Below are 24767 nucleotides of genomic sequence, written 5' to 3' on the forward strand. Positions count from 1 at the left end.
TCCAAACACAATAGGCATTCAGATCCTAGCTGCAAGGGAGTCTAGCAGTTTAACACTCTAGCCTCTGCAGTGCAGGAAGGGCATAAAAGGATGTGGGACAGAAACTAGTGCCAACTGATAGTGCCCAACATGGACACTGGTAGAAAAAACAAGAGCAGTGGAGTAGCAGAGTGGTTAAAACTAGAAGGCCTTACTATCAGGCCAAGTGAGTTTGGACTTGATCCTAAAAGGTAATAAAAAATGAGATCTGGACAAAGAGGACACAATGAAATCCCCCTTTCTAGAAAAAGCACTCCTAAACATAAAGGGTTGGTTATGATGGAACTACTATAATCCATCAAGGCCAAAGGCAATATAACAGCCTAGGAGAGCAAAGGAGATGGGTAAGAGAAGGATGTGAGAGGTATCAAAATGTTATGTCCCCAAACCCAGATTTTAGGGTAGGTATGACTCCAAATAGTTTTTTCAGTATAATTTCCCTGAAATCATCCAGTCTGCTTTGCTATATAGAGATTATAAATTGCCCTAAAGTCATCTATATGGAATCTTTTAAAACATCTATGACAACAATAATGCTTTAGGAATATATAAGGACACAAGATACTTCGATTTTCTCCTTTCCTCAACAGGTTTATTGCCTTTTAAGAAAATTTTTGTAAAATATAAATACAAAGGCAGAGAATTTACTTACAAAGTTAAAACACAGATTTCAAACATAAACACACATTCAGAAAATTGTAGTTTTATGTACATTTTCAAGCAACCTCAACATATTATGTTAGTTTTCAATATTTTACAGGTACAGAAAAAAATAGCTCAAAGTCTTCTTTAAATAAGAGCATAAAATGTTTAAACATATAAACAATCCGGTTTGATGCGTGAAAACTAATTTCACAGCTTTTAAATTAGGATATAAAAATTTCATACAATTAGTTGTTGTGTGTGGATATGGTTCGAATATATATTACACACTACTGGATTACATCCAATAGCATTTACCTGGCCTGAGCAGGTACTCTGTAAACAAAACAAAGTTTCAACATCGCCAAGTGCCTTCACTGATTTCACTCCCCCAGACCAACCACACAGCTCCCACCATAATTTCAACAGTTACAAATTCTGTCATTCTGTTATCGGAGCTTCGTATGAAATTAAGTCAAAGTGTGGTGCTCCTTTCCCTCATTTTTTTTTCCTTAAAAAATAAAAGAAACAAATGTTCCAAGTAAAAATAAACCTATCCCAAAGCATTGAAAAGTAAAGATACATTGTAACAACTTCATAAAAACTGACTTAAAAGTTTAAAAAGAAAAAAACATGTTTCTAAGTCCTTCCAACTGGAGTTATTTCTCTTATATAAAGAAGAGATCTTTTCATATGTAATAGTGTCCTTTCTTTACAGAAATAGTCATATTATGACACATATGCACAAGGATTAACACTATCACACACTGTACACGGTGAGCCTAGCCAACTCACCAGTAGTCAGCTGAGCCCAAGTCGCTGGGGTGTAGCCACTCTACGGATGAGCCCAGCAGAGTCTGAAGCTCACTGGTGAACTCAACCAGATCTAAGAGCTCCTTGCTTTCAGGGTTAAAGGCTTCCAGGTCTTTGGAGCATGAAAACAAAAGACTTGCTGAAACCTGCCGGTAAAACTCTGCTTCTGCGATGGTGACAATTTCCACAGTTGGGAAATTGCAGCGGAATATGCGGGAGGACATTTTCAATTTCTTAAGCACATCTGAAAGCAGAAGCCAGTTTCGAGGCCTACAAAAGAGAAAGGAAATTGGGTTTGAGTTTCTGGCAAAATTCAAAGTGTTCTTAACTATTAACTACCATCCTGATGAACTCAGTCCCCACTTGGGCCAAGCACCAGTTACTTCTGCTTTGATGCCCCTCCCCACCACCATCACTTTTCACAAAACCTAGAAGAGAAAAGAAATATTCTCCTGCTGGTGGGAACTCTGGAATGCATCTGGATTTATTGAGACAATCTAGGAAGGATCGACCAATGACACTGGAAGCAGGAGCAGCCCCTCTGGACGAGCTGGTCGCAGACCACCTCAGGACCCAAGGAAACTGACAGGTAAAAAGACTTGCTCACTCAGCTCTGGTCATATCTCAAGCCACCACTCTCCAAGAGAGTCCCACTAGTCACCACGGGAAGCCAGTCTGTATCCCAGCCAGAGGGTGGGCCACAAATGCCTCTGCAACCTCCCCTCCCCTCTAGTCCTCATGAACAGAGCACTGTAATAAACAGAAGGCTGGCTGGCTTTCCTTTCCCACACCTCCACCCCCATCCTTTAATGCTTCTGGGAGTGACGTCTTCGGGAAGGCACTGCATTCCTTACCTACACCCTGCCTCACGGTGTGATTTCTATTACTAATAAAATGTCACACACATTTATAGCTTCAGAGCCTGAGGACGATGATGCTCATTAAGCATCTTTGTCAGCGCACAGTGGAACAGTCTCCTGACGTGTACCCCTCAGGTCCTGGTCACCAGGGACATGGTGGGGCAACATGGGACCTAAGCAAACTTGGTGGCACACAAGATCCCAGGTGGCACACACTGCTTTTCTTAATCTTACATGAGAGGGGGGTGTTATCAGTTAAGTCCAAGAGACCTCAAGTGCCTTGGAAGGCCCCTGCGGTAGCCCTTTGGGGAGGCTCCTGAGGAGGACCCCTTCCCAAAGAGTTTAGTGACTTAAGGACTCAAGCTACCAAACCTTCTGTGAAACACCAGTCACTGACTTCACTGTCTTCTGGACTCTGGGGGTGTGTTCTGAGGAGGGCAGTTATACCATGCTGCACACCCCCACCTCACCCCCACCTTTCTGGAGAGCTCTTGCATTATGTCAGCTTCATAGATATGTAGGAATTCACTCACCCACCCACCCTTCTCCACTTAACAGCATTTTTAACTCCTACTGTCAAGAGCAGCTCAGCTAGTTCTCAACCACAAGAGCCATGCTTACCCTTGAGCAACTGACACTTGGATGTTGTAACATGGTAAGAGGGGGCTTTCTGAAAATTCAAATTCAAACACATCACTGTAGGCCTCATCGTTGTCATCCTGGTCCTCAGGTCCCGGGGGATTTGCTAAAACATCATATCCACTTTCATCATCTGGTTCTAATGGAGGGCAAACAAGAGACAGAGGAATCAGGAGACTTTACCTGCTGTCAACACGGGACTCTGAAGATTCTTTCCCAACTGAGCCCTGCTCACAGCACCCAGCACCCTTCACCCATGCCGCAGGGAAATGTTCTGGAACTCACCCACTTCCCACTGAACTAAAAAGAGCCATGCTGCTCACCACACACAGAGCTGCCATAGAATTCCCAAGAGCTGTTGGAGTCATCATCACTGCGACCCTGTAGGTCATTTAAATAATCTGGAGAGAGGAAAAACAAGATAAAACCTGCTGGTGAGGATCAAATGCTGGCCAAGCTAGGGGGCACTTCACTGTCAGGGCTGCATGCCACTTCCTGTCCACCCGCATGACATTCTCTCTGTGTCCTTTCCAGCCCCCTGCTCTCTGCCGTATCTAACCAAAACCTGCACACCAGTTTGCCTGCCTTCTGTGGGGATAGACCACCCTAGCCCACTGACACCAAAGCTAGACCAGCAAACTGTCAACTTTTTTAGCCTTCATATGCAAATATATATATATATATATATATATATTCTTTGATAGACTAATTTTATGCTGCTCTTTCCAAAAATTGTAACTTAAGGTAAACAAGGGTGGGCCAAGTGAGCAAGTGGCACTGTTTAGTCAGAAGTGTGTGAAGTCATCATTTAGATGTTCGAGTAAGACCATTTCCTGAACTTTGCCATACCTGTTAAGAATTTTTCCATAAGTTCGCTGTGGGTCATTTTCATGATGGTTCTACCTGAGTACGTAGCCAAAGTGGGGTCAGCACCATAGGAGAGGAGCAAGCGGACTATTTCCAAGTGATCATTCTCAACGGCATCATGGAGCGGCCTAGGACAGATGCACGGCGGGGTTAAACTTGTGCACATACACTTGCCTCTGGCAACAACAGGCAAAACTAGGTGTGTGTGCACCAAGCCTCCTAGGTACAATATTTCATTAAGGTATGTACTGTCACTGCCATTCATTCCAGTTAGGGAAACTGAGGCACTGTGACTAGCCCAAGGTTAAGCAATGAATTTACTCTGTTATTATTTCTACAGGGCAGGTGAAGGGACTATGTCAGGCTTAATTCCTAAATGCCAACCTGTCTTATTCCAGGGCCTAAGGAGCCAAATGAAAACGTTTTCAATGCACTTAAGTAGAGACAGACTGAGATACAACTTACAGGGGGAAAAAAATAAAATCCCACCATTGTGGAAGCCAATACACAAGCAACTGATGTACCATTAAAAAAAAAAAAAGCAGCCTACTCCATTTTTAAGAGAAACTAGGTACAAAGTGGAACCCTTCCTGAAAGCTGGTCCCCAGCAGCTTAGATATCAATGATCAAGCCTCTAGTCTAGAAGCAGAGTCCCCAGCGTGAATTCTCAGGAGGGTCCAGTCCTCTGACTCCCTGTCCACTGGGGTCAGAATGCTGCCCACGGTCCTATCCTGAGGGAATGCTCATGGCAAAATCATGAAACACCAAGTACATCCCCGATCTGCTCATTCTCTGACCGTCAGGAAAGCCCTTGCCTTGCCTCCCAGTAGCATTCCACCCACACAACCAGGAAGATGCTTGGGCTGACTCAGACCTCGGTCTCTGACCAGTAAATCGAGGTTAAGGGCAGGCTGGGGGCCAGGCCTACGGATGTCAGTGGAAATGACAGGTTGTATTGAGCCAGCAGCTGGCTATTGGTCCTTTTCTGTATTCCTGGGACTTTCAACTTGCCTGTATTTTAAATATGGTGACTTAATAGATGCTGATGAAGAGTTTAGGATCTTAAAAGGCGACCCCCCAATTACTCATGCATACCTCAACATTTTCAGGGACTTTTGTCCATATTTGCCAGAGTAGTCTGTTAGATTCCATTCTGGAGGACTTACACATTGATCTCCATCTTTCCTTCTGGGGTTTCCCCACGTACCCTGAGAACCACTGGCGGTGCTGCAGCAGGGCCAGGCTAAGAGTTAAGACCTGCCACTGACCTGGTTCCATCCTGGGCACTGCAGTTGACGTCAGCACCATATTCAAGGAGGTGCCGCACAATGTTGAGCCACCCCCGGGCACAAGCTTCATGCAGGGCACAGTAACCTGCGTTGTCTCGATGGTTCACGTCACAGATCTTGTTCTCCAGGCAGTACAAGACCACTTCCTGCGGGGAGGGGAGGGGAGGCGATGCCATTAGACCCCTGCACAATGAACTTTGTAAGGGGAGCCGCTCCTTGGCTTGACAGAGCCCCCTTTCAAAAGCACACATCCTCAGGTCTCAGTGCCTGCCGAGGCGCAGGCAGGTGGTGGATATCTTGATGAGGGGGCAAGAGTGTGTGTGAAGGGCTTGGTGGTGGAGACAGTGTGGTCCGGGGTTCTAGTGCCCCAGCTGCCTGGCCCTGGGCAAGCTACCCCTGAAGTTCTCCAAGCCTCCATTTCTCTGGGAAACAAGAATAACAGACCTTCTCCACAGGGCAGTTGAGAGATGCAATCAGATAGCTGCAAAAGCCATCAGCCCAGGGCCTGGCATGGCCAGTGCAGAGGGGTCCCAGCTGCTAATATCTCAGATCACACATTGGCAAGTACAGGGCATTCTCACTTGATGGTTCCATTCAGTAGGTGGTGGTGGTAGATGACAAGTTTAGATGGAAATATGGATGACCAATGCATAAAGAGAGATGAAATCAGCTGGAGAACATGCCTCAACTTAGGGAGGAACACCCGGGTTACCCAGGTCCTCACCCCCCAGTGAAGTTCCCGAAGCTGGGTGGCAAATGCTCCTTTTTTTATGTTCAGGAGAGGAAAAGAGGCACGCTCTCTGCACCACAAACAGGATCAAGAAATGACACAGAATGCTTCAGATAATTTTAACCACCCTCTATTTTAACTCACTCTCCACCCAATTCTGGACTGAATCAATGTAATGTATTCAGATTTACTTAAGTTAATGACCGTCATCTGAAAAACCACATACTACAATCTACACATTGCAAGAAGTAAATAAAGCCAGTCTACCCCCCTGTTCAGAAGGTGTTCTGTGTCAACAGTTTTCATTAAAATCACTGTTATTAATCTTTCTTTGGCATGTTAAAATATTAATATGAACCGTTCCCAGTACACAGAGCAGTAATTTATTCAATGTTTTATTGCCTTGATTAAGAAAGTTTTCAAATACATAGAATAGCATTTGGCACCAGAAAATAAGTTACACTGTTTTGCTACAAGTCATGCCCAGCAGGGAGCTGTCAGGTTCTGAGAGCTGGGATTAGGAAGAGCCTGCACATGGCCCAACACATGGTCCACTTGATATGGGGGAGCTAGATGCGGTCAGAGCAGGTCTCCCTGTGACAACTCTTAAAGAACTCATCTTTAAACCTAAAAGAAGGGTTGTTCTAACCAGCCATAGATGTGAGGTGGGCCTGAAAAATCTTTTCTGCCCTTTCCAGGACACATCAATCCAAGGGGACCACTCCTGTGGGAGCTAACTACAATGTTCCATGTGCTCACCCTATGAACCTGCATGTTGATAAACCTGGCCATCGGTACCCTGTTGCTTCAGGTCACTGCAGCAGCTCCCTTCCAAAACAAGAGGAGGGAGAGAAAAGGCATACCCACAAATGCATTACTTCATTCAGATCCTAACCTGCCAGAAAGCTCACAATCCTCTGGGCTCCCAGGCCACCTGCCCTGAGCCCTGGTATCCAGGATACCGCATGAAGCTGCTGCTCTTTTAGCAGATCCTCACTAGCCAGACTCGAGTGGACAGCTGCAAGCTAATGAGTTGTGTGCCCCAGCCTGGGAGAGGCCCCATCATGTGGCTCTGGGATCAGGTCTGTGCACCACTGACTGCTGTGTGCAGATCAATTTACCTAAGTCCCGGCAGCCTGCCTGGTGTCCTATCAAGCCAGGGTTTATTTGCTCTGGCAATTACAGCCTTCACCTGCCAACCCTTCATCACAACTAGAGCTGATGATGTGAGGGTATCTAGAAGCGCAAGGATGGCAAAGCTGATGGAAGTCAATTCTTTTCCTGTAGGATGGCAGGAAAGGCAGTAGGAACCCAACAGCCAGGTCACACTTTCTGCCATGGGCTGTCCTAACTCACCGTGTTGATACTGCTATTCAAGTAGCAGGTCTCATTTCCCCCAAAGAGTATGCCTTCTGGTATCCCACAGTAACCTATAAGACACCAGGAAGGGAAGGGAAGGTGCTACTGTTCTCATTCAACACTTGGGGAAATTGAGGCCCAGAGAGGTTAAACTCCAAGTTCAATTAATAAGAAGTCCCAGACCTGTAACTCAGGTCTTTTGGTACCTAGTCAGCTGGGAAGATTCAAAAGGCCCCAGAGAGCTCCAGCTGGAGGAATACAATCCAGTTGCGATGAGCATGAAACAAGGCTCTCTCTGTTGGGGTCCAGTGAGCTAAGTAGTCTCCTAGCTGGGAAGGCAATGGCCTCTAAAAGGACAGCAACTACTCTCTACCCAACACATTTCTTGGTTTATTTTCTACACTAGAGATAGGAGTGTTTGAAGGACAGCCCACCCATTCCCAAACAAAATCAAACTGTTTTTCTTAGACAATTCCCTGTTAAGCAGCTATAAGCTGAATGCCATTAACCACAAAATGCAACCATAAAGGCCATAAACCCGACATTGTTAATTAATTAAATGCCTCATTAACTTTTTTAAAAACATGATTTATTTAATTCATAGAAAATTTAACCATCACCACTAAAAGCACAAGCATGTGGTTGAATATTGGCATTTTTGCCTGAAACACAGAGAAGCCTTTTTATTGAGAGGGCAGGGATGAGGGTCTGTGGCCATGTGAGGGGTCTATTTAAGAGACAGTGTTTCTAGAACCACACTAGTATGATATAAAGCTTGGATAGACTTTTTACTGCACATGGAATCTTTAGCTAAGCAGAAACTAACAATGGTGAAGACTAACTTCACAGAAACTCTCCCAAATTTGTGCACTCAAACCACCCCTTTACTGGGTTAAGCAAATTACCCTTTAGAGTGTCCCATCTCCTGACTGGCCATCATCCCAATATTTTAAATTCAGCTTCAAGAAATCCTGGAAAGTTGGACTCAAAGTTGAACTTTCATCTTACAGTTAAATAAAATGTTCAGCATCAGAACTGGTGATCTGTGCAATTTATATACTGAAATTTACATTCGAAGTTGGGGGAAAAAACAGTTGTCTTGACACAAAAATTCCCCAAGACTTCACATGCCATCAAAAATAGCTTAAAAAGGTATGGATCAGGTGGCCCTTGGTGCGGGCCTCAGATCCACTGGCTTTAAGAAAACCAAAATGGAAACTTCCTTAGAGGACCAACAAGGGCCTCTTGAGGTCTCTGGTCCCAAAGGGAGACTGGTGGAACTGATGCCAAGATCAATGGCAGGGCCAGGAGTCCCGCCCTCCCTCCTCTCATCTGCAGGGTTTGCTGGCAGCCCAAGTCTACTTTCTCAGCTCCAGCTAATAAGGAGTGAACACTAGGCCTGTGCTGTCCAACTCAGTGTCATGTTCAACACCAACCCTGTCCCCCTTGCTCCTGCTGCTCTCAGCTCAGAGGAAACCCAGCTGCTACCGCCTACATTTCAGCTGAGCTAACTCCCAAATCCTTTCAGAGTTCTGTCCAGGTAATCCAGAGATCTCCAGAAGAGACATGTTGGTATAACAGTGCATACAACCAATAACCAAAAATAGCCTCAAAAGAAGAAAGATAAGAGATGTCCCATCTTCCTACCCAGACAGTCAGGCCTCGAGGGTGGGCTCAGGATGGGGCGGTTACAGTGGATGGATGGCTGGTGGCTCGAGGGTGGGAGCCAGGGCTCCATGCAAATCCTGTGAGCTCCCAGCCAAGCCCGGCCAGCACAGGTCCTGACACCATGGTGCTTGTCCACCCCTCCACACTAGGCTACTGAGCTGCATTTTTTTTTCACCATTCAACTCCCAGAGGGCTGATGCCAGCATTAAAAAAATGCCTTTGCTCTGTGGGCTCTTATATCACCCTTTCAACTGACAAGTGTGGTGGGGGAGCTGCACAGGGCAGAGGGAGTCATCTAGCTCAGAGGTTTTGAGCTGTAGGAAGGGCGGTTCCAACGTGAGCCAGTGTCAGTGAAGAGCGTGTGGGGGGCTGCGCTTTGGAGCCACACTGCAGGATTGCTACCTGGACAAGTATCACTGAGTCCCCTGGGAGCTCAGTTTCCTCATACCTGTTACTGTTGCACAAAAACGCTGAAGAGGTGAAATTAATTACTATGGATCATACTATGGGCATTGCTACAGTGATATAGGCCATTGCTGTCATTGGCCATGCAGGGTGGCAATTTGGGGGTGGCCAGTGAGTTTGGAGCAAAGTATGAATGAGTCTCTTCCTCAGCCCTCGGACTCCCTTGCCCTCTCACAGAGGTCTGTCTCCACCAGCCCCTCCCCCACACACATTTCCCACCTGCTATCCCACAGGGGCACCATGCCACCTGAGCCAGCATAAGCAACCCAAAATAGAGCTAGTAACTCATCTCCCCCTTGCTAATCAGAATCTAAAAGGTCTCATTTAAATTCCCCTAGTCGCCAAGCCCTGGGTTATGTCAGATTTTGTATCAGAGATAAGTGAGGGAGACAGGAGGATGCCAAAGCAGCCTACCTGCCTGAACATGAACTGAACATCAGAGAGGCTTTTCTCTTCACACCGTGATTGAACAAGCCACCAAAGAGATGGGGGCGTGAATGGGGCTCACACAAACATCCTGCTGGAACACCCAGCCCAGTGCCCTGATGATGTGGAGGGGCTGGGCTCTGAGCCTCCCTGCACCCCCTTTCCCGCAATGTCGAGGAGCAGTAGCCAGTGGTTTCTGAATCCAGGGTACCATGAGGACACTCACCTCATAGCCAAGCCGGGCTGCCCGTTGCAGGAGGGTCTCGCCAGCGTTCTTATTGACAATAAGTCTCCGGGCTTCTGGTGGCATTGGGCGAGACTGAGTAGTCTCTGGAGGGGAGTTTGAGCGTGGCAGCTGCGAGGACTGGGAAGCTGGTAGCAACTGTTGCAAGCGGTCGAAAGGCTTCTGGTCCTGCTTGGCTGGTGACAGATCATAGTCAGAACTGGGCTCAGGCCGCTTTCTGAATCTCCGGACGGTCACCTATCACAAAACCAGGCAGTGAAGACATTTAAGGCCATTCTTCCAACACTCGCCTCTTCCCCTCGTCCCCAAGTCACAAACCTGAGGGGAGGATGGCACTTTTTCCTTTCCTTTTGTTGGTGGTGGGGGTATGGGGTGTCAGGGGAAGGGGTTTCTTTCTTATTTGAAACTTCACCACCACCCAGGAGACATGCCCTCTAGGATGGGGGAGCGTTTGGGGGAGAAGTCCGGGAAAAGGAAAGCTTGGTTGCCAGAAGCAGAGAAGCAGGCAGGTGGAATGTGCTCACCCAGGCCCGGGGCAGTGGGGAGCAGGGGGCAAGAAGTACCTTGCCATCAGCATTCTCCACGTAGTAGTCCCCCGTCATTGACAAGCTCTGCCTGGGCTCCTGAGGGATCAAATGCTTGGTTTTGCACAGTCTCTTCCCGGATGGTTTCTCGCTGTTGTCGGTGTATTTCTGCGGCAGGGAGGCAGCCTGGCAATCCTCTTCTTCGTCTGTGCACAGCACATCTGTCTTCTGGCTTTCTTTAATTTTCTGTTGTCTGGCAGGCAGCCTTGAGGCTGGCGTGCAGCTTGGCTGAGTCTGCTTTTTGCCGCTTGCACTGGTGGATGAAAGGCTCTTCATGGGCGGAGAGCCGGAGAACACAGGCAAGCCTGAATCCAGACGGGGGAGGGTGGGCGGGGGGGAGGGGAGAAGAAGCGGGCGTTACACAGTTGTAGCGGTGTGGAAAGAAAAGCCCATTGTTAGCACTGATCACCGGAGCAGCTTCAGTTTTTTAAGATATACCAATTATGTTTTCAAAGCATTAATATTTTAATTATCCCACATTCAAACGGCAAATAGGTTAACCCACAAAACGCCAAATGGCAAGTTTCTTCAAAGGGTTGGGACCAGAGAGCAGAAGCCAGCCCTTCCTGTTCTCAAGTCCCACCCTCTGCCCCAACCGGGGACCGGGGCCTGGATGCTCAGCCCTAGTGACCAGACCCAGACTGAGGCTGGAGAGGGTGCTAGCAGCCCTGAAACTCGAGCTCCCCTCCTCTCAGCTGCACTCCTCTGGGGAAGTGTGGAGGCTGGGAGCACATCTCGAAAGAGCTCCCCACCTGCCTTGTCCTAGTCTCAACGTCTATGGGCTCAGGTCCCCCAGGGCCTTTCCCACAGAGGGTGGGTCACCCACCCTCCCGTAGTGGGACAGGTAGTCACAGGGTGGCCTCTGCATACCTTGTTCATTGTCACTGGATTTGAGGGACTCTTCTGACCAGCTTCTGTTGCTTTTGGCCTCTGCCCTTTTCCTGCCAGGTTTCTCTTCGGAGATGTTAGTGCCCTGGGCAGTGCCCTCAGGCTGAACAACTGCCTGGGTCACTTCCTTCCTGCCCTGCCGGCCAGGTTTGCTCTCTGCTGCCGACACCTGCTGCTCCCACCGCTCTCTAAGGTGCAGCAAGTGGCGTTGCTTTTTAGGATGGAGCCCTGTTAATTCAATGCACACCTTCAGGTTGGTCAGCTCACTATAATGTGGGTCTTCTAAGTGGTTAGAGGAATTGTTTGTCATTTCCCTCTCAGGCCAGTCATCTAATGGAGAAATAACTACAAATTAATCAAAAAGCCCCCTGGGGGGGGAACAAACTGTCTTATGCATCACTAATGGGGGTGGGGGAGGGGAGGGGCATGACACCACATCTTGGGAGAGACCTATTGGTCTTTGGCCATCTTTGGGCTGGTGCTCCTGCATCTGGCTTGGGGAGGGGAGGTGTGAGTGGCTCCCCCAGGGTGGGACTGGAAACCTCCACAGCTCCACCCTATGGCCTCCCCTGGGTGCCCTGCGGCTAGGGTACCCAGCACACCTCAAGTCCGTCCACCTTGGGCTACATGCACAGGCCGCTGAGCAGGCAGCACAAGCCGGCTGAGCTCACCTTTGGAGACCCGTCTTCGCTTGGCTTTCAGCAGAGAGTCGTCTGGTAGCTCTTCTGCAGTGGTCTCAGTGGGGGTGCTGTCACCTGAGACTTTGCGCTTCCTGTCCAGTCGGAGGGTGGGGCTGTGGGGCGTGTCTGGGGCCACCTGGTCAGCAGGCGGCTCACTCACAGGCTGCCTGTCCACAAAGTACTTCTCTGAGGGAAGCTCTTTGTCCTCTGGAGCTTCGAAGGGATCGTGTTTGTTTCCAGCATTATATTCACCTGGGGAAGGGGAGACAATAATAAAGAAACGGAGGCCCAAAGGTCATCAGGAGATGGCAGGATTTGGGGAGCAGGTCGCACCTTCAAGCCTAAGGTAGTCTGCTACCTACAGACTCTTCTTTGGAGACTGGGGCCTCACACACTGGAAACACAAACCCCTCAAAAACAGAATGTCACAAATGAAGGATAATCAACAAGTAAAGGAGAAAATGAGGCATACACCACATTCAACTTTCTCCGTCTACCTTCTTACAATTGGGGCACAAAAGAATCAAGGAGATGAGGCATCAGTGCTGTGTTTTTTTTAAAGCACATCATCAAAGAACCCCTCGCCTGCCACCCCAGTCAGTCAGCTTCAATGATGCTCAGGTCCCCTCCAGGGTCCTTTCCCACTAAGGGTGGGTGACTCTGTGGGAAGATCCAACCAAGCCAGGGCTGACCTAAGAGTCTCTATGGAAATATTTGCTGAGGTTTATTTCCAAATAAAAGGAAGGCTGATGTAATGAGACCAAACATCCCTCAAATGTCTTCAGCAGAAGGGGTGACACAAATGTTTAGCCAACTGGGGAGGTGGGGGACAAAGAGGAATGGGAAGGGCGCTGAGCAGGGAGAAGAAGGGGCACTCGGAAGATGGGCCTGGTAAAGCCAAAGGAAAGGCTTCCTGGCACCTAATAGTTAGGGATAATTTCAAACTCAACGTGATTACCACATGTCCCTCTGTCCTCTTCTCACACACATGGAGGGAAGAGCAGATCACTGAAACCAAGGGGCTCCCCCTTTCCCTGCCCAGGATGAAGGCCCTTGAGACCCAGCACCTCAGTGACATGCACAGCCACGGGGCCAGCTGTCATCCGCACTTGCACTCCTCCAGGCCGGCCCTCATAGGCAAGCAGCGAAAGACATTCCAAAGACATGGCTCCACCCCATTGGCGGCAGGGGCGCCTCCTCCTGGTGGGACACTGCCGGTGCTGGCTCCTGCCCCCGCGGCTCCACTTGGCACAGACTCGGAGCCTCTCCTTAAATCGCCTCTGCCCGCCGCACTCACTACCTCTGCTCTAGCCTGAGCCTGAGAACCAGCCCACTGACTGCTTTGCTGGTCGCATTTTTTAGTACAGAATAAACTTCCGTTAGCATCACTGTGATGTGAGGTGCAGGACCCTGCACAGCACTAGGGGTATGGGTTTGCTATTTTGGTCACACCGAGTCGTGAGCCGCCCAAGTCCATGTCTAGATAAGATCATAAACACACTCCTCACATGCTGACCCCACAGTTCCTCCTTTACCCAGGCCGCTTCAAATACCATTCCCACTTGTGGCCAGCCCAGCTGGTCCCTCAGATCAGCCTCCTCTTGGGTACATTCCCAGCACTGAATGGCAGTCAGTCGTGGGGGGCGAGGTTCACCCTATCCTTGGCTAGCCTGTGCTGCCAGTGATGGAAGGAGTCCATTCGCCGCCTCTCCAACGGCATCCTGAGGCAGGACAGATGGGGCCATGCCTCTTGCAAAGAACTAGCAGAGTCGCCCCAACCACATGGGTCTTCTGTCACAGCAGCATCTCAACAGGGAGCTCCTCCATGGGAGGAGAACCCCCCTCCCCCTCCCCGCCCCCAAACTTCTGGCCCCTGCCTATGGGCCATGCAGCCGAGACAGCCACCGGACTCAGCTCAGCCCAGTCCCAGGAAAGCAGAGGGCACCTGGTGACTCTCATTCCAGCTGCTCTGTAACCCTCTTAACCATGCTGTCAGTAATAGCACCACTTTACAACCAGGCTCCCTTCAGCTGTAAAGTGGGAATATTACTGCAAGCTGCCTCCTGGGGATGGGCTTCATAAACACAGGCTGAGCCCCGCAAAGGGCAAGGCGGGAGAAATCACTCTGAAAAAAGGACTCCAAAACTCAACAAACCAGCTAGGATTTTAGCCCTGGTACGTATGAAATTTTGAGATGTGAGCCCTCCTCATTACATGTACCATTTGATCTCTCTGGTCCAGTCAGCCTTCTTTGAAGACCCCATGTGAGGGGCTGGGAGTCAGTGTGAAATTAAGGCCTATCATAACAACCACGTGCAATCTGAAAGTTAATTTAAAAGTGCACTCTCGCTCCCCTCCTTTAGGTGGTTCACAACAGGGGGTGTGAAAGCAGAGGGGCCTTGGGTGATGGCAGAATGCTTTCTAGGGTCCATCAGGAAGCAGCTTGGCCAACGTGGGGCCCTGCCCAGAGTGTGCCAAACTGCCCTGCCACACCTCTGCCCACACCTGCGATGCCCCCCAACCAGACCAGGCACCTCTTAGCCCGTGTTTCAGCTGCCACTTCCACACTTTACACTGCATCCCATATCTCAGTCACCTGTGTCTGCAAGTCTCAATCTGTCTAGAGGTGTCTTGCTCAGAGGGAAGGTTTCCTGCTGAAGTTTTTCCACACAAAAACCCCCCCCCAAAACTTCCTTCCTAACAGTGAAATTAGTTTATATCTCACCTGCATGGCCTTTTGCCATGTTGGCAGGCAGTGACTGACTAGGAGGCTTCAGCTCCCTGCTTCTGGCCGAACGAGGGTGCCCCTACAAGGCCAGGCTTTCCCCTCTGTCTCCTTTGTGCTCTCCATCAGGTAGAAGCTACCTGGGTGCAGGTGCTCCTTCACCTGCCAAGACAGGGAGCAAGCCACACATGCGCCTGCTGCTCCACTGGGGATGGTGCTCTTGGGCCTGACCTTGCCAACGGTCACCTCCTGCCCTGTCCCCACGGACCTCTTGCTGTGATGTCTGTGGCTCCTCATCCATCACTACTGTCAGGAACCCCCCCATTGCTAATGTTGGGGCTCCCTGAAATAGCCCATCCACACACTTTGTTTAGCTGCTTCTGTCCCCTTTCAACCCAACTCCCCTCAGGGAAAGAAGACCTTGTGCTAGTGCGACCGTACTCAGGCCAGTGAGAACTCTGAGCACCACCCACCCTGACTGCCCAAGACTGACACTTGGCCGCCAGCTGTGGGGGAGGGGGCAGCCTCCATGCCCCCCAGCAGACCTGGAGCTCTTGGGCGCAGCAATTCCAACCCCAACTCACAGGACCACCCTCAAGGGCACAGGAGATGGAGAGAGAAATACCCAGGAGTCTTTACCATCAGGCTCCACCGCTGCTTCTACTTTGGGCCCTTCTAAAAGTGGTAAACCACGGTTCCCTGGTCACTTGATCTAAGCAGTGAACATGGCTGTGTCCTTTGTGGTGTTCATGGTTTAACACTTACTCCCGGCACGTGATCATGGGACTCACATCACTGACATCTGAATCATTTCTGACTGTGCCGCTGCACTGCCCCACACAAGCATGGCCATGGCAACATTTACAAGCCACCACTGTTGAGCCATGTCCCTCAGCCTTAAACAAGGTGGGAGAGCTCTGAGGTGGTGACCTAGGACTGAAATGCCCTTCTCTGCAGTGCAACTCCATCAAAGGCTGACCTTGTTAAAATCATACCCTCAGTGCGTGGGGAAACTGTTCCAAACTCAGTGGAGGCTACAAACATGTCGGTGTGCTCAGCTGGAAGAGATGTTTCCTGGGCTAAGAAGTTTTATGAAGCCCCAAGTGAGGCTTCTTCCAGGTCCTGCCCAGCTATTGCCCCTGACTGACAAGGGAGATGGTCCCTCCAAAGTCTGAGGAGGAAGGGACCGATGTCTCCATGTCTCTCCCCATCCTCAAAACACCAGTGACGGTTCCTCTTAATCAACCTCCAAGTCTGAGGAACAGCCGACCTCCTGTGTTGAACTTCTAAAATATAAAATTTAATTTAGCCACCCCTTTCATAAAAAATGAAAATCCTGGCCATTGTTGTTTTCAAGGTAATTCACTTTCCTTAAGCAAGCTCCTCTCATCAAGATACACCCATACCTGAACAGCTGGGGCTGTGCTCTTAAGGAGCACCCACCACCTTAGATGTTCCTGGTGTCTCCTTGAAGGGAGAAGGCACCCTGTGCCCTTTTTGCAACCCCTACCCACCCCTGATCCCTGCCCCAGCTCCCATGTGCTTTCAACTTGGGTCTTAGCCACACTGCCACTGTGAGCAGAGAGCTGGAGAAGGGAACCAAGGCAGAGCAGGGCCTGAGGCTACATGGGCTCAAGACATGAGGGCCAAAAGGACAAGAAGGCCCATTAATTTGCAGCTCAGTGGATCCAGCACCTGCTATTCCTGGATGAGAAGGTGGCAGCAAGAACAATGGCCTCTCTAGGTTACTCTTCTTGGCCAACCATGAACCACAAGTCCCCAGAAGGCTGGTGATGGTGACCCACCTCCTCCATTGCCCTGACCTTTAAAACCAGGCCCCTCACTTTCCCCAAACCTCCTGCCCTAGCCGGCAATTCATGGCTCGCTGTGTCCTGGGTGCTCCAGGAACCAAGCCCATTGGTCTGGCCTTGGAGCAGTTCAGGGGAGGGAAAAAAGGGGGCCTTTCCAAATCATTTGGTTTGGGCCCCGATCCCCATCGGCCACACTGAGTTTTCATCCCTAGGTTTATCTCATCCCCAGGAAACATGGGGAAGAACACAAGCTTCCCTGGGAAGAAGGTTGGGGAGAAGCCACTCAGTTGAGAAGGGCAGTGGCCACCCTGGGTCTGACTGTGTGACTGGAAAACCAGAGGAAGGCTCAAGGCTGGCTCACTCCCTGCTCTCTCTTCCTCCAGCCCCCTTGAGCCATCCACCCAGAACAGGGAGGGATTCTTCCTTGCAGACAGTCCCTCTTCTTCAGAGAAGTACCCATTTACTTGGCTTTGCCCACTTCTACCAGGTCTCCCTGAGAAACTTCCCCAAGAGCTAGCATTATGAGAGCAAGTCAGAAGGGAGGGGCTGCCTGCCGTCTGCGAGCATTGGCAAGGAAGAAGGTGCTCCTTGCTGCTTCACTCAAGTGGAGCCTGGATCCTCCATTTTCCCCTATCAATCCCCTGACATGGAGGAGTAAGGAAACCTTTACTTCAGATACATTAAGACTTCCTCCCACTGACTTGCAGCAGAAACTCCCTTCTTTAGGACCACCATACAACACACTGGCCTGGTGTGCCCCACCCAGAACCCTGGCTGCAGGCCTTTCTCTGACTCCAAGGCTGAGCTGAGGGCAGAGGGAGGTGGCATGTGCTCTAAGCAGGAAAATCACTCTCTCCTGGTCCACAAATCCTCCCCAAATCCACCAGGCATGCATGAACTAAAGTGTGCATGGAGACAGCAAAGCTGTGATGTCCAAAAAGCACAGAGCTCGCAAATGCACCCACCAGCTCCTTGACATTCACCCTGAATCACGAGCACCAATGAGGTTTTGGAGGTCTGAGGCAGGCTTTAGGCCTCAAGTATGCACATTTAAGAAATGAGGAGAAAGACCTTCTCCACATGCTGTAAACATATCTTAACAGGCAGGCAAGTCTCATGAGCAAACCCTGAAGTCAACCACAACCACAGTAGGGCACCAGCTGTTGGGACAGAGGAGTGACTTGAGAAGAGCACTAGCTTTCTCTAAATTTTGCCTCCACAACAAAACTGAGCCTCTGTCTGGTGGGAAGAACCCTCTCATTTATACCATGACTTTGGATTGTGTTGTCAAGTCCCAATGATGGCAAACAAACCTGCCACAGAAAATGAGGATGCTCATCTTTATGGTGCTTGCCATCACCCTTCATTCCCCTTTAATAAAACATTTGCCTTTGGAGGGGAAGAAAGCAAAAGTACTCCCCATTTCATATGAGACCATCACTGTGGTGGATGGGGAACTGCCACTGGCTGGAAGTGTCATTCCATTGCTATAAAAAACACACATCTGTACCTGCTACAAAATAGAACATATGTGCACCACATTTATGTCTCCCACAGACATTCCTCTGCTATATTGTATTAGACTGTTACTAACTAGAGGACCAGGGTTTCTCTGGAAAAGATGTGTCCCAGGAAATAATCTTTCACAGGTGCCTTATTCCTGGGTGCCGTAACATTAAAAAAGGACCGTCTTTCAGTCCATGGATGGCAAGAGCGTCCCATTTCTCCTGGCAGCCGCCAACTGGACATCAGGCTATTGTAATTGAATTATTGAATTGCTTCTTCTCACCTTCCTCAGCTCTGGGAGTAGTCACTCCATTCTCACAGACATGGCACCATGCACAAGCTGCTTGGGTCTACTTACATCTCTCGCTGTCATTCTGGTCGGCAATGGTCTCCTCCAGGGCGACTGACTTTGGCTTTTTGTCCTGATTTCCTTTCAACCTTTCCCAGTCAGCGGGGCTGAATTTGCACACCTCAGAGTCTTTGGTTGTTGGGTGGCCACCTTCTCTCTCTTTCATCTCCAATTCTGAGAAGCGCATCATTGCACGCTAGAAAAAGAACGGAGATGGAAAAAAAACAACACCTTACCATAAAAGCTATTTCATTTGCCTTACCTTAAAGGAAAGTATTTTCAAAGAAAAGTTTGCCCAAAACCAACCACAATTTATGATACAACTGAGGTATTTTTAAATTTAATAGATAAAAATGTAAGAGTATCTATATGTAAGTAGTCACACATTCTTTATTTGTAAAGCCGTATGTATATAGATACAAATGCGGTGTGTATGTATGTCCATACATACACTATTGCATAGAAACATTCTCTTTTGAAGGTAAATAAAACAAAACAAAAACACAACGTAAAGAAAACAAAACAAAAACACAACAGAAAAGAAAACAAAATGCACAATGAATAAAGACGACCATGGCCCACAAACTTCCCTTTGTATATTTGGAAATGAAATTTAACTCAAAAAGTTTATGTAAGATTCTAGTAATAAAAATTTGAAGAACTGACCTCACAGTAAGCAGCGGGTAGACATAAAATACTGTCCTCTTGTAATCCTTCCATCTATGTAATTAAAATGGGCACTCAATGGATCATTTAGATAACTTCATCCATTTTTATAAGCATAAACCAATTTTTTTCTTAACATTGCAAAACAATTTGGCTTTATTTATCTTTGAATTAAAAGTAAAATATCTTAAGGAAATTCCTATACAACATCTATCATTCACTAGCAAGTTAAATACATACTCTATCCCTTTAAGCAAGCTTTTTTTTTTTTTGGTGAAAAAAAATGCACGAATCCCACAGACATGCGGCTGCTACACACCTCCACCAAGTATCATGTAAGGCATTCTAAGCAGCACTTTCTAGGTATATTTGTTAATGTACAGTACTGGCAGAGAAATAAAGCAATTGATAGGTAAACGTCATGCAGTCTTTAGATACCCTTTGCAATAATTCTAACTTCCGTCATCAGCATTTGAGTGGACTTCTCTTAAAATCTACAGAATAACTTAAAGAATCCAGACACATGAACCTCCTAAGTGCTATCATTCACGTCCCCTTACTGGACACATTTCATACATTTACATTACCATAGCTTCATTAACCAAATCTCCCTGGTTTCCTGCCCTATCATACTCCCTCAATCCTCTTTACACATTAAAAAAACTGACACCTGGTAAAGTTACTGAAATTCGGGTCGGGGGCTCACCTGCAATGCCCGCTGCTCCCGGCTGAGCTGACTGGAATCTGCATACAGTTCGGTAGTGACACACTTGAATCTGTCACCCACGTAACCAGCGGAGTTTGCGATTCTCTTTGCCAGCTTAGATGGCTTCGGTTTCAGAACTTTGCCATCATTTGATTCTGCCTCATCAGCTCCATCTTTGGTATAGGTGGGGGTGATGTCCACACTCGGTGGGGCACTGCCCATGCAAAATGGTTTGGGATCCTCTTGGGTTTTACCAAAAGTTACAGCAGGGCCATCACTCCCCAGAGTTGGCTCCAAGAATGGAGTCGAGACTGGCACCCCCAGGTTCTCCTTGTTGGTTCCCGATGGAACATTTTCCTTGCTTAAGCTGAAGACTGGCTGGCCCAGAGCCTGTTTGAAAGTGTAAGCTTCGTGGAAGTCACCAATGCGCCCCAACTCCTCTCTCAGGGAGATGAAATCACGGTGCGGCTGCAGGACCGGGTCAGCTGGGGGCTTGGGCTCCGCACTCTGGCCCACACTCTCAGCTGTGAAGCTGGGTTTTGACACATTTGTGTCAGCTTTAGCATCTGGCTCTTCCCGGAGAAGGTCCACATAGACAAGTTTGTCGCTCTTGATGACAGTTTTCCCTTGATTCCAGCTGGGGCTTGGCTTTAGGTTCTTGTCAGTGGAGACTTCTGGATGTAACTTGGTGCTGCTTGCTTCCAACATCTCCGAAAACCGGTTCCGGAGAGTTGGGTCCTCGTAGCGGGCTCTCTCGTGGGACCGAGACCGCCTCTCGGGTTTCTCCTCTTTTGTGATCTCTATGGGTGTATGAGGAATCAACATGGGATGCACCATGCCCAACCCCAGTGCATCCTGGTAGGTCACAAACTCTGGCCTCCCTGTGGGCAGCCCATAGGGCAGTCCAGGCTTTGGGGCAAGGTGCCCAGGGAAGAGACTGCCGTTGGGCAACAGAACTGGGTGTGGGTAGACTGGTCCCTTGCCATGTAAGGAGAGGGGACTTATGGCGATGCCCTCAGGTGCTGGGTAAGGGAGGTAACTCCTGGGGTAGGGAATTGGTGGGGACCTGAATGCCTCATTTGGAGATAGAAATATAGAGCTTGGTGGGAGGCCGTTCTCATTTGCTTTGAAGCTTGGTTCTGGGTTGCTGGCCTTGGCACCCTTGCTGCTGGTGCCACCGCTGTGCTTGGCAGGTGTGGTCGGGGGCTGGCCCACATGCTGAATGACGGATGGTGTGGTGTCCATGGAGCTCCTGCTGGTCTTGCAGCCATCTACATTGGCATTTGGGGCTGGCGACGCAGAGGCAGGGCGGCCGGCGCTTGACACTGACCCCGAAACATTAGTGACCGCTGTGTCTGTGCCACCCATGCGGGGACACGAAGAACTCCTCTGCTGTGGTATCGCCCAGTCCAAGGCCTTGTTTTTCAGAGGCATGCTTTTACCATTGTTCTCTTCATTAGGACTTGGTCCAGGTACTACCCAGGATGAGGGAGCTGTGCTAATGATTTCAGATCTGTAGATAGCACAGCCGTTTCCTGGAGGAGATAATGTTTCTTTCGGCATCTCACTTCCGGAGAGCACCAAGCCACTTCCAGCTCTGCTGTGAACCAGGACTGTGGGGGCCATCTTTTTCATGTGGTCAGCTTTGGAAGCATCTACATCCACCACTTTAGAAGACAAGTCCAGTGGCTTATCAGTGACATCTTTGGTAACCATCTGCTTCTCCAACAGAGGAGGTGAGCTGTTGCCATCTTTTCTGTCTTGACCCACTGTTTTCCGGCTATGCCCAGGAACTGGCTGAGCACTTTCAGCCCCTTCTGGAGCCTTAGGATACTTGCCATTGGAAAGCCTGGCCGCAGGGAACTCACTGCTGACCGTCATGTATGGCTTCGACAGGGTGATGGAAGGAGAGGTGGAGATCCTGGCATAGTGCTTGTGGAATTCAGAATAGGTGTCTGCAGTGGGCTGGGAGGGAAGGTGGACTCGGGGTGAAGGCCGAGGCGAGGGGGGCAACAGGAGGGCTGTGTCCCCTGGCAGGCCACTGGTGACTGCCTTGGCAGAGGGCACCCTAGGCTGTTTACTATTCTGGATGTGGGGATAGGCATGGGACTCGACGGGGTTCCCAGGACTGACACCCATCTTCCAGGGCAGGCTTTTGTCTGCACAGTGGACCAGAGGTGGGATGGCTGGGGAGGCTGAAGGTGTCGAGAGCCTCATGGGTGAAGCCAGAGATGACGGGATGTGCGGACTGACGTAGTGAGGTGGCGGCAGGTAGAGGAAGCGCTCCCCGTTGGTACAGACTGGAGAATACAGAGGCTGGGCCAAGCTGAAAGACTGCTGAGGTAGCAAGGCCTTGTACATGTTCAGTGAATACTTATTTGGCGAGTCAAGGAAAGGGTAGATGGCTGGTGTGGCACCTTCCATGTAAGGATTGACCCAGGGCAGCCGCAGGTAGCTAGCACCGTTGATGTTGAGAGGGCTCTGTTTGTCACTGGCAGGCCTGTCCAAGCCCAGTGTTTCTGCTGTGGGCACAGCACTTTTTTGTATTCCAGGTGGTGTTTTGTATATAGCACTGAAGCCATTTGGGGGTTTGCCAGAGACAGCGGAGGCCTCCACTGTCTCAGGTGTATTCGGTTTGTACTGCATCTCTGGATTTCTTTCAGAAGAAAATGCAAGACCACCTAGGGTGCTCGTGGCAGCCTCCCGACCTTTCTCTGAGCCCAGTCCACACAAGCTAGAATATACGATGTTGCCAGGGACACGCAGCCCTTCCCGGATCAGGCCAGCGCGGTCCATGCTCAGTGCTGCCAGGCCATCGATCCGATGGGCTGTAGTTGCATCCACCTTTGCAGAAAAAGAATATGGGCATTACTTAGGACATGCCTTTAAAGCAGCAGGGCCAGTCCCAAAGAGAATCCTAAGTTCACAGGACTGATCAGACTTAATGCCTGCGCAGCAAGGGTTAAAAAGAAAGGATCCACAGGCGTCTGTGGTCCCATCCCCCTGTTCCAAACCATTGCTATGCCTTTTCACCTCTGTCACCTCTGTTCAACTAGTATCCTGAAAGCAAGGAAAAGGTTGATTGATCCCTTTAAACTTGGGGCCCATACATTAATTCAGTCATTTATTAACTCTGAAAAATTCACCTTCTCAGCAAAAATTATTTGCTGCAACAGAGATGACACCAACTCCAATTCTCTCAGCACCACCTTTAAGGAGTACTGGACTCCACTAACCCTCCCTGGGCCTTTTGGGGTGGGGGAGGTTTCCTGGATGTAGGGAGGCGTCATTTAACATAACAAGAAACAAATCTTCAGCAGGAGCACAGACTTTAGTTGTCTCATTTCTAAATCAATAAAGAGGCCATGGGTCAAACTGTGGTTGCGTCTTTTGACTTCCCCTCCCCGGTGTCTGAAGACAGTTGTATGTTTCATATTTTACTGGAAAGTAAACCCTTAGGGTCTACTTGGAGGCTGGAAATCTATCCAGCTCCAGGGAACATTGATGTGGTATGTTGCTTATCAAAGAAAAAGGCACATATCCCACTAGAGGACATGGACATGAGTGGCGAGTGTGTCGAAAGTAGTGCAAGGCCAAGGCATGGGACAGGATGAGCTTGCGTGAGAGGCTCCAGCAGAGGAGGCTTTCTACTCAGCCCCTCCCCATCCCCAAAAGGCCCTTTAATGGTATGCAAATTAATGCATGATTGATTGCAGATCACTGATATTCAGATAGCATGTCAACAGAAGTCATTAATCTCTTACCACGTTGTGATTCAAGGGATTTTCTTCCCTTAGTTCCAGTCTGGCCTTTGAAGCGTCACCATCATTTACAGGAATTTTCCTATTTAAAAGGACATACCAACTTCATGAAAGCATTCCTCACTTAATCCATCTTTCAGAGATCGCCCCAGAACACACCAGTTTCTAGGAACTCCCTTTTTCATTAAATTCCTACCCAATGGCGCATATTGAAAGTTGTCCCCAAATGGTGATTTAACTGGACTGGGAAAAATGAAGGAAAGGCTGGGCAATGGGGACCTGAAATCACAAATATGTCCCTCAGTTGGGTAAGGCAGAAATCAAGCACAGCCACTTCCAAGCAACCTTCTCTAGAGAGGCCAAGAAGACCTATCTGAGTTCTGCTATCCTAACTGACTCTTCGAAGTTCTAAGTGAGGATAGACATTAAGTGGTACAATGGCCAAAGACTAAAGTGGGGACACAAGGCTGGATCTACAGGCTGGCCACATCAATCACTTCTGAATTACCAATGAGGGCAGGCTTTCAAAACTTTTCCCCAAAGTTGGGTACCATGTGCTAGGAAACTGGTTTCCATGGTGATAATGAAGCCATATTTGAGTGCCTTTATCAAAATGATGGGGGATACACACTAACATCATACAAATGTCAGCTGTTCCAGGCTCTAGAGAAAGCAGCACATCTATGCCAGGCTGCTGAGGCTGCCCTGGGACTTGTTATCAGAGAGCATCGGTAAAGAAAGCACTTGGTGCCAACTTCCAAATCCCCAGGAAAAAATCGCTGACAAGGAGAGGGAAGTTTCATCATTATCGCAAAGAGCAGCTTCAATCATCTACTGCTTAGCTGCCTCTACCCCAGACTCCAAAATTACTGACTTAAGAAGCATAACAGAGCTGTTGGATGACTGAAACCAGGAGCCAATGGCCTCACCAAAAATACAGCAGAGACAACAAGAAACTGTGGGCTTACTTGAAGGAAAGGGTGGCTATCTGCCCATTTATTACTGAGCAAACTATTTGTTTTAAAAGCACATTGAACACTGATCCACCTG

General features: G+C 48.9%; 1 protein-coding gene across 12 annotated transcripts in view; it reads right to left on the reverse strand.

Moving 5' to 3' along the window:
• Positions 1-593: 593 nt before the first annotated feature.
• BCOR (BCL6 corepressor) overlaps positions 594-24767 on the reverse strand; it is a 108909-nt gene continuing 84735 nt past the window's right edge. For 7 of the 12 annotated variants that reach the window (XM_036879503.2, XM_036879506.2, XM_036879507.2 and 4 more), the window contains exons 3-15: positions 23721-23799; positions 19957-22800; positions 19251-19304; positions 18594-18780; positions 12185-12445; positions 11496-11843; positions 10605-10930; positions 10024-10278; positions 5129-5295; positions 3843-3988; positions 3317-3394; positions 2976-3132; positions 594-1764 (exon numbers count right to left, since the gene is read on the reverse strand). In XM_036879503.2, coding sequence (XP_036735398.2) covers positions 1473-1764; positions 2976-3132; positions 3317-3394; positions 3843-3988; positions 5129-5295; positions 10024-10278; positions 10605-10930; positions 11496-11843; positions 12185-12445; positions 18594-18780; positions 19251-19304; positions 19957-22800; positions 23721-23799 — 5194 coding nt within the window. In that variant the 3' untranslated portion in view covers positions 594-1472. The remainder of the gene's footprint in view (positions 1765-2975; positions 3133-3316; positions 3395-3842; positions 3989-5128; positions 5296-10023; positions 10279-10604; positions 10931-11495; positions 11844-12184; positions 12446-18593; positions 18781-19250; positions 19305-19956; positions 22801-23720; positions 23800-24767) is intronic. The other 5 variants (XM_036879509.2, XM_036879510.2, XM_036879512.2 and 2 more) reach the window with 5 other exon arrangements.

Source organism: Manis pentadactyla, chromosome X, assembly GCF_030020395.1.
Source record: "Manis pentadactyla isolate mManPen7 chromosome X, mManPen7.hap1, whole genome shotgun sequence".
In the NCBI taxonomy this organism is placed as follows: Eukaryota; Metazoa; Chordata; class Mammalia; order Pholidota; family Manidae; genus Manis; species Manis pentadactyla.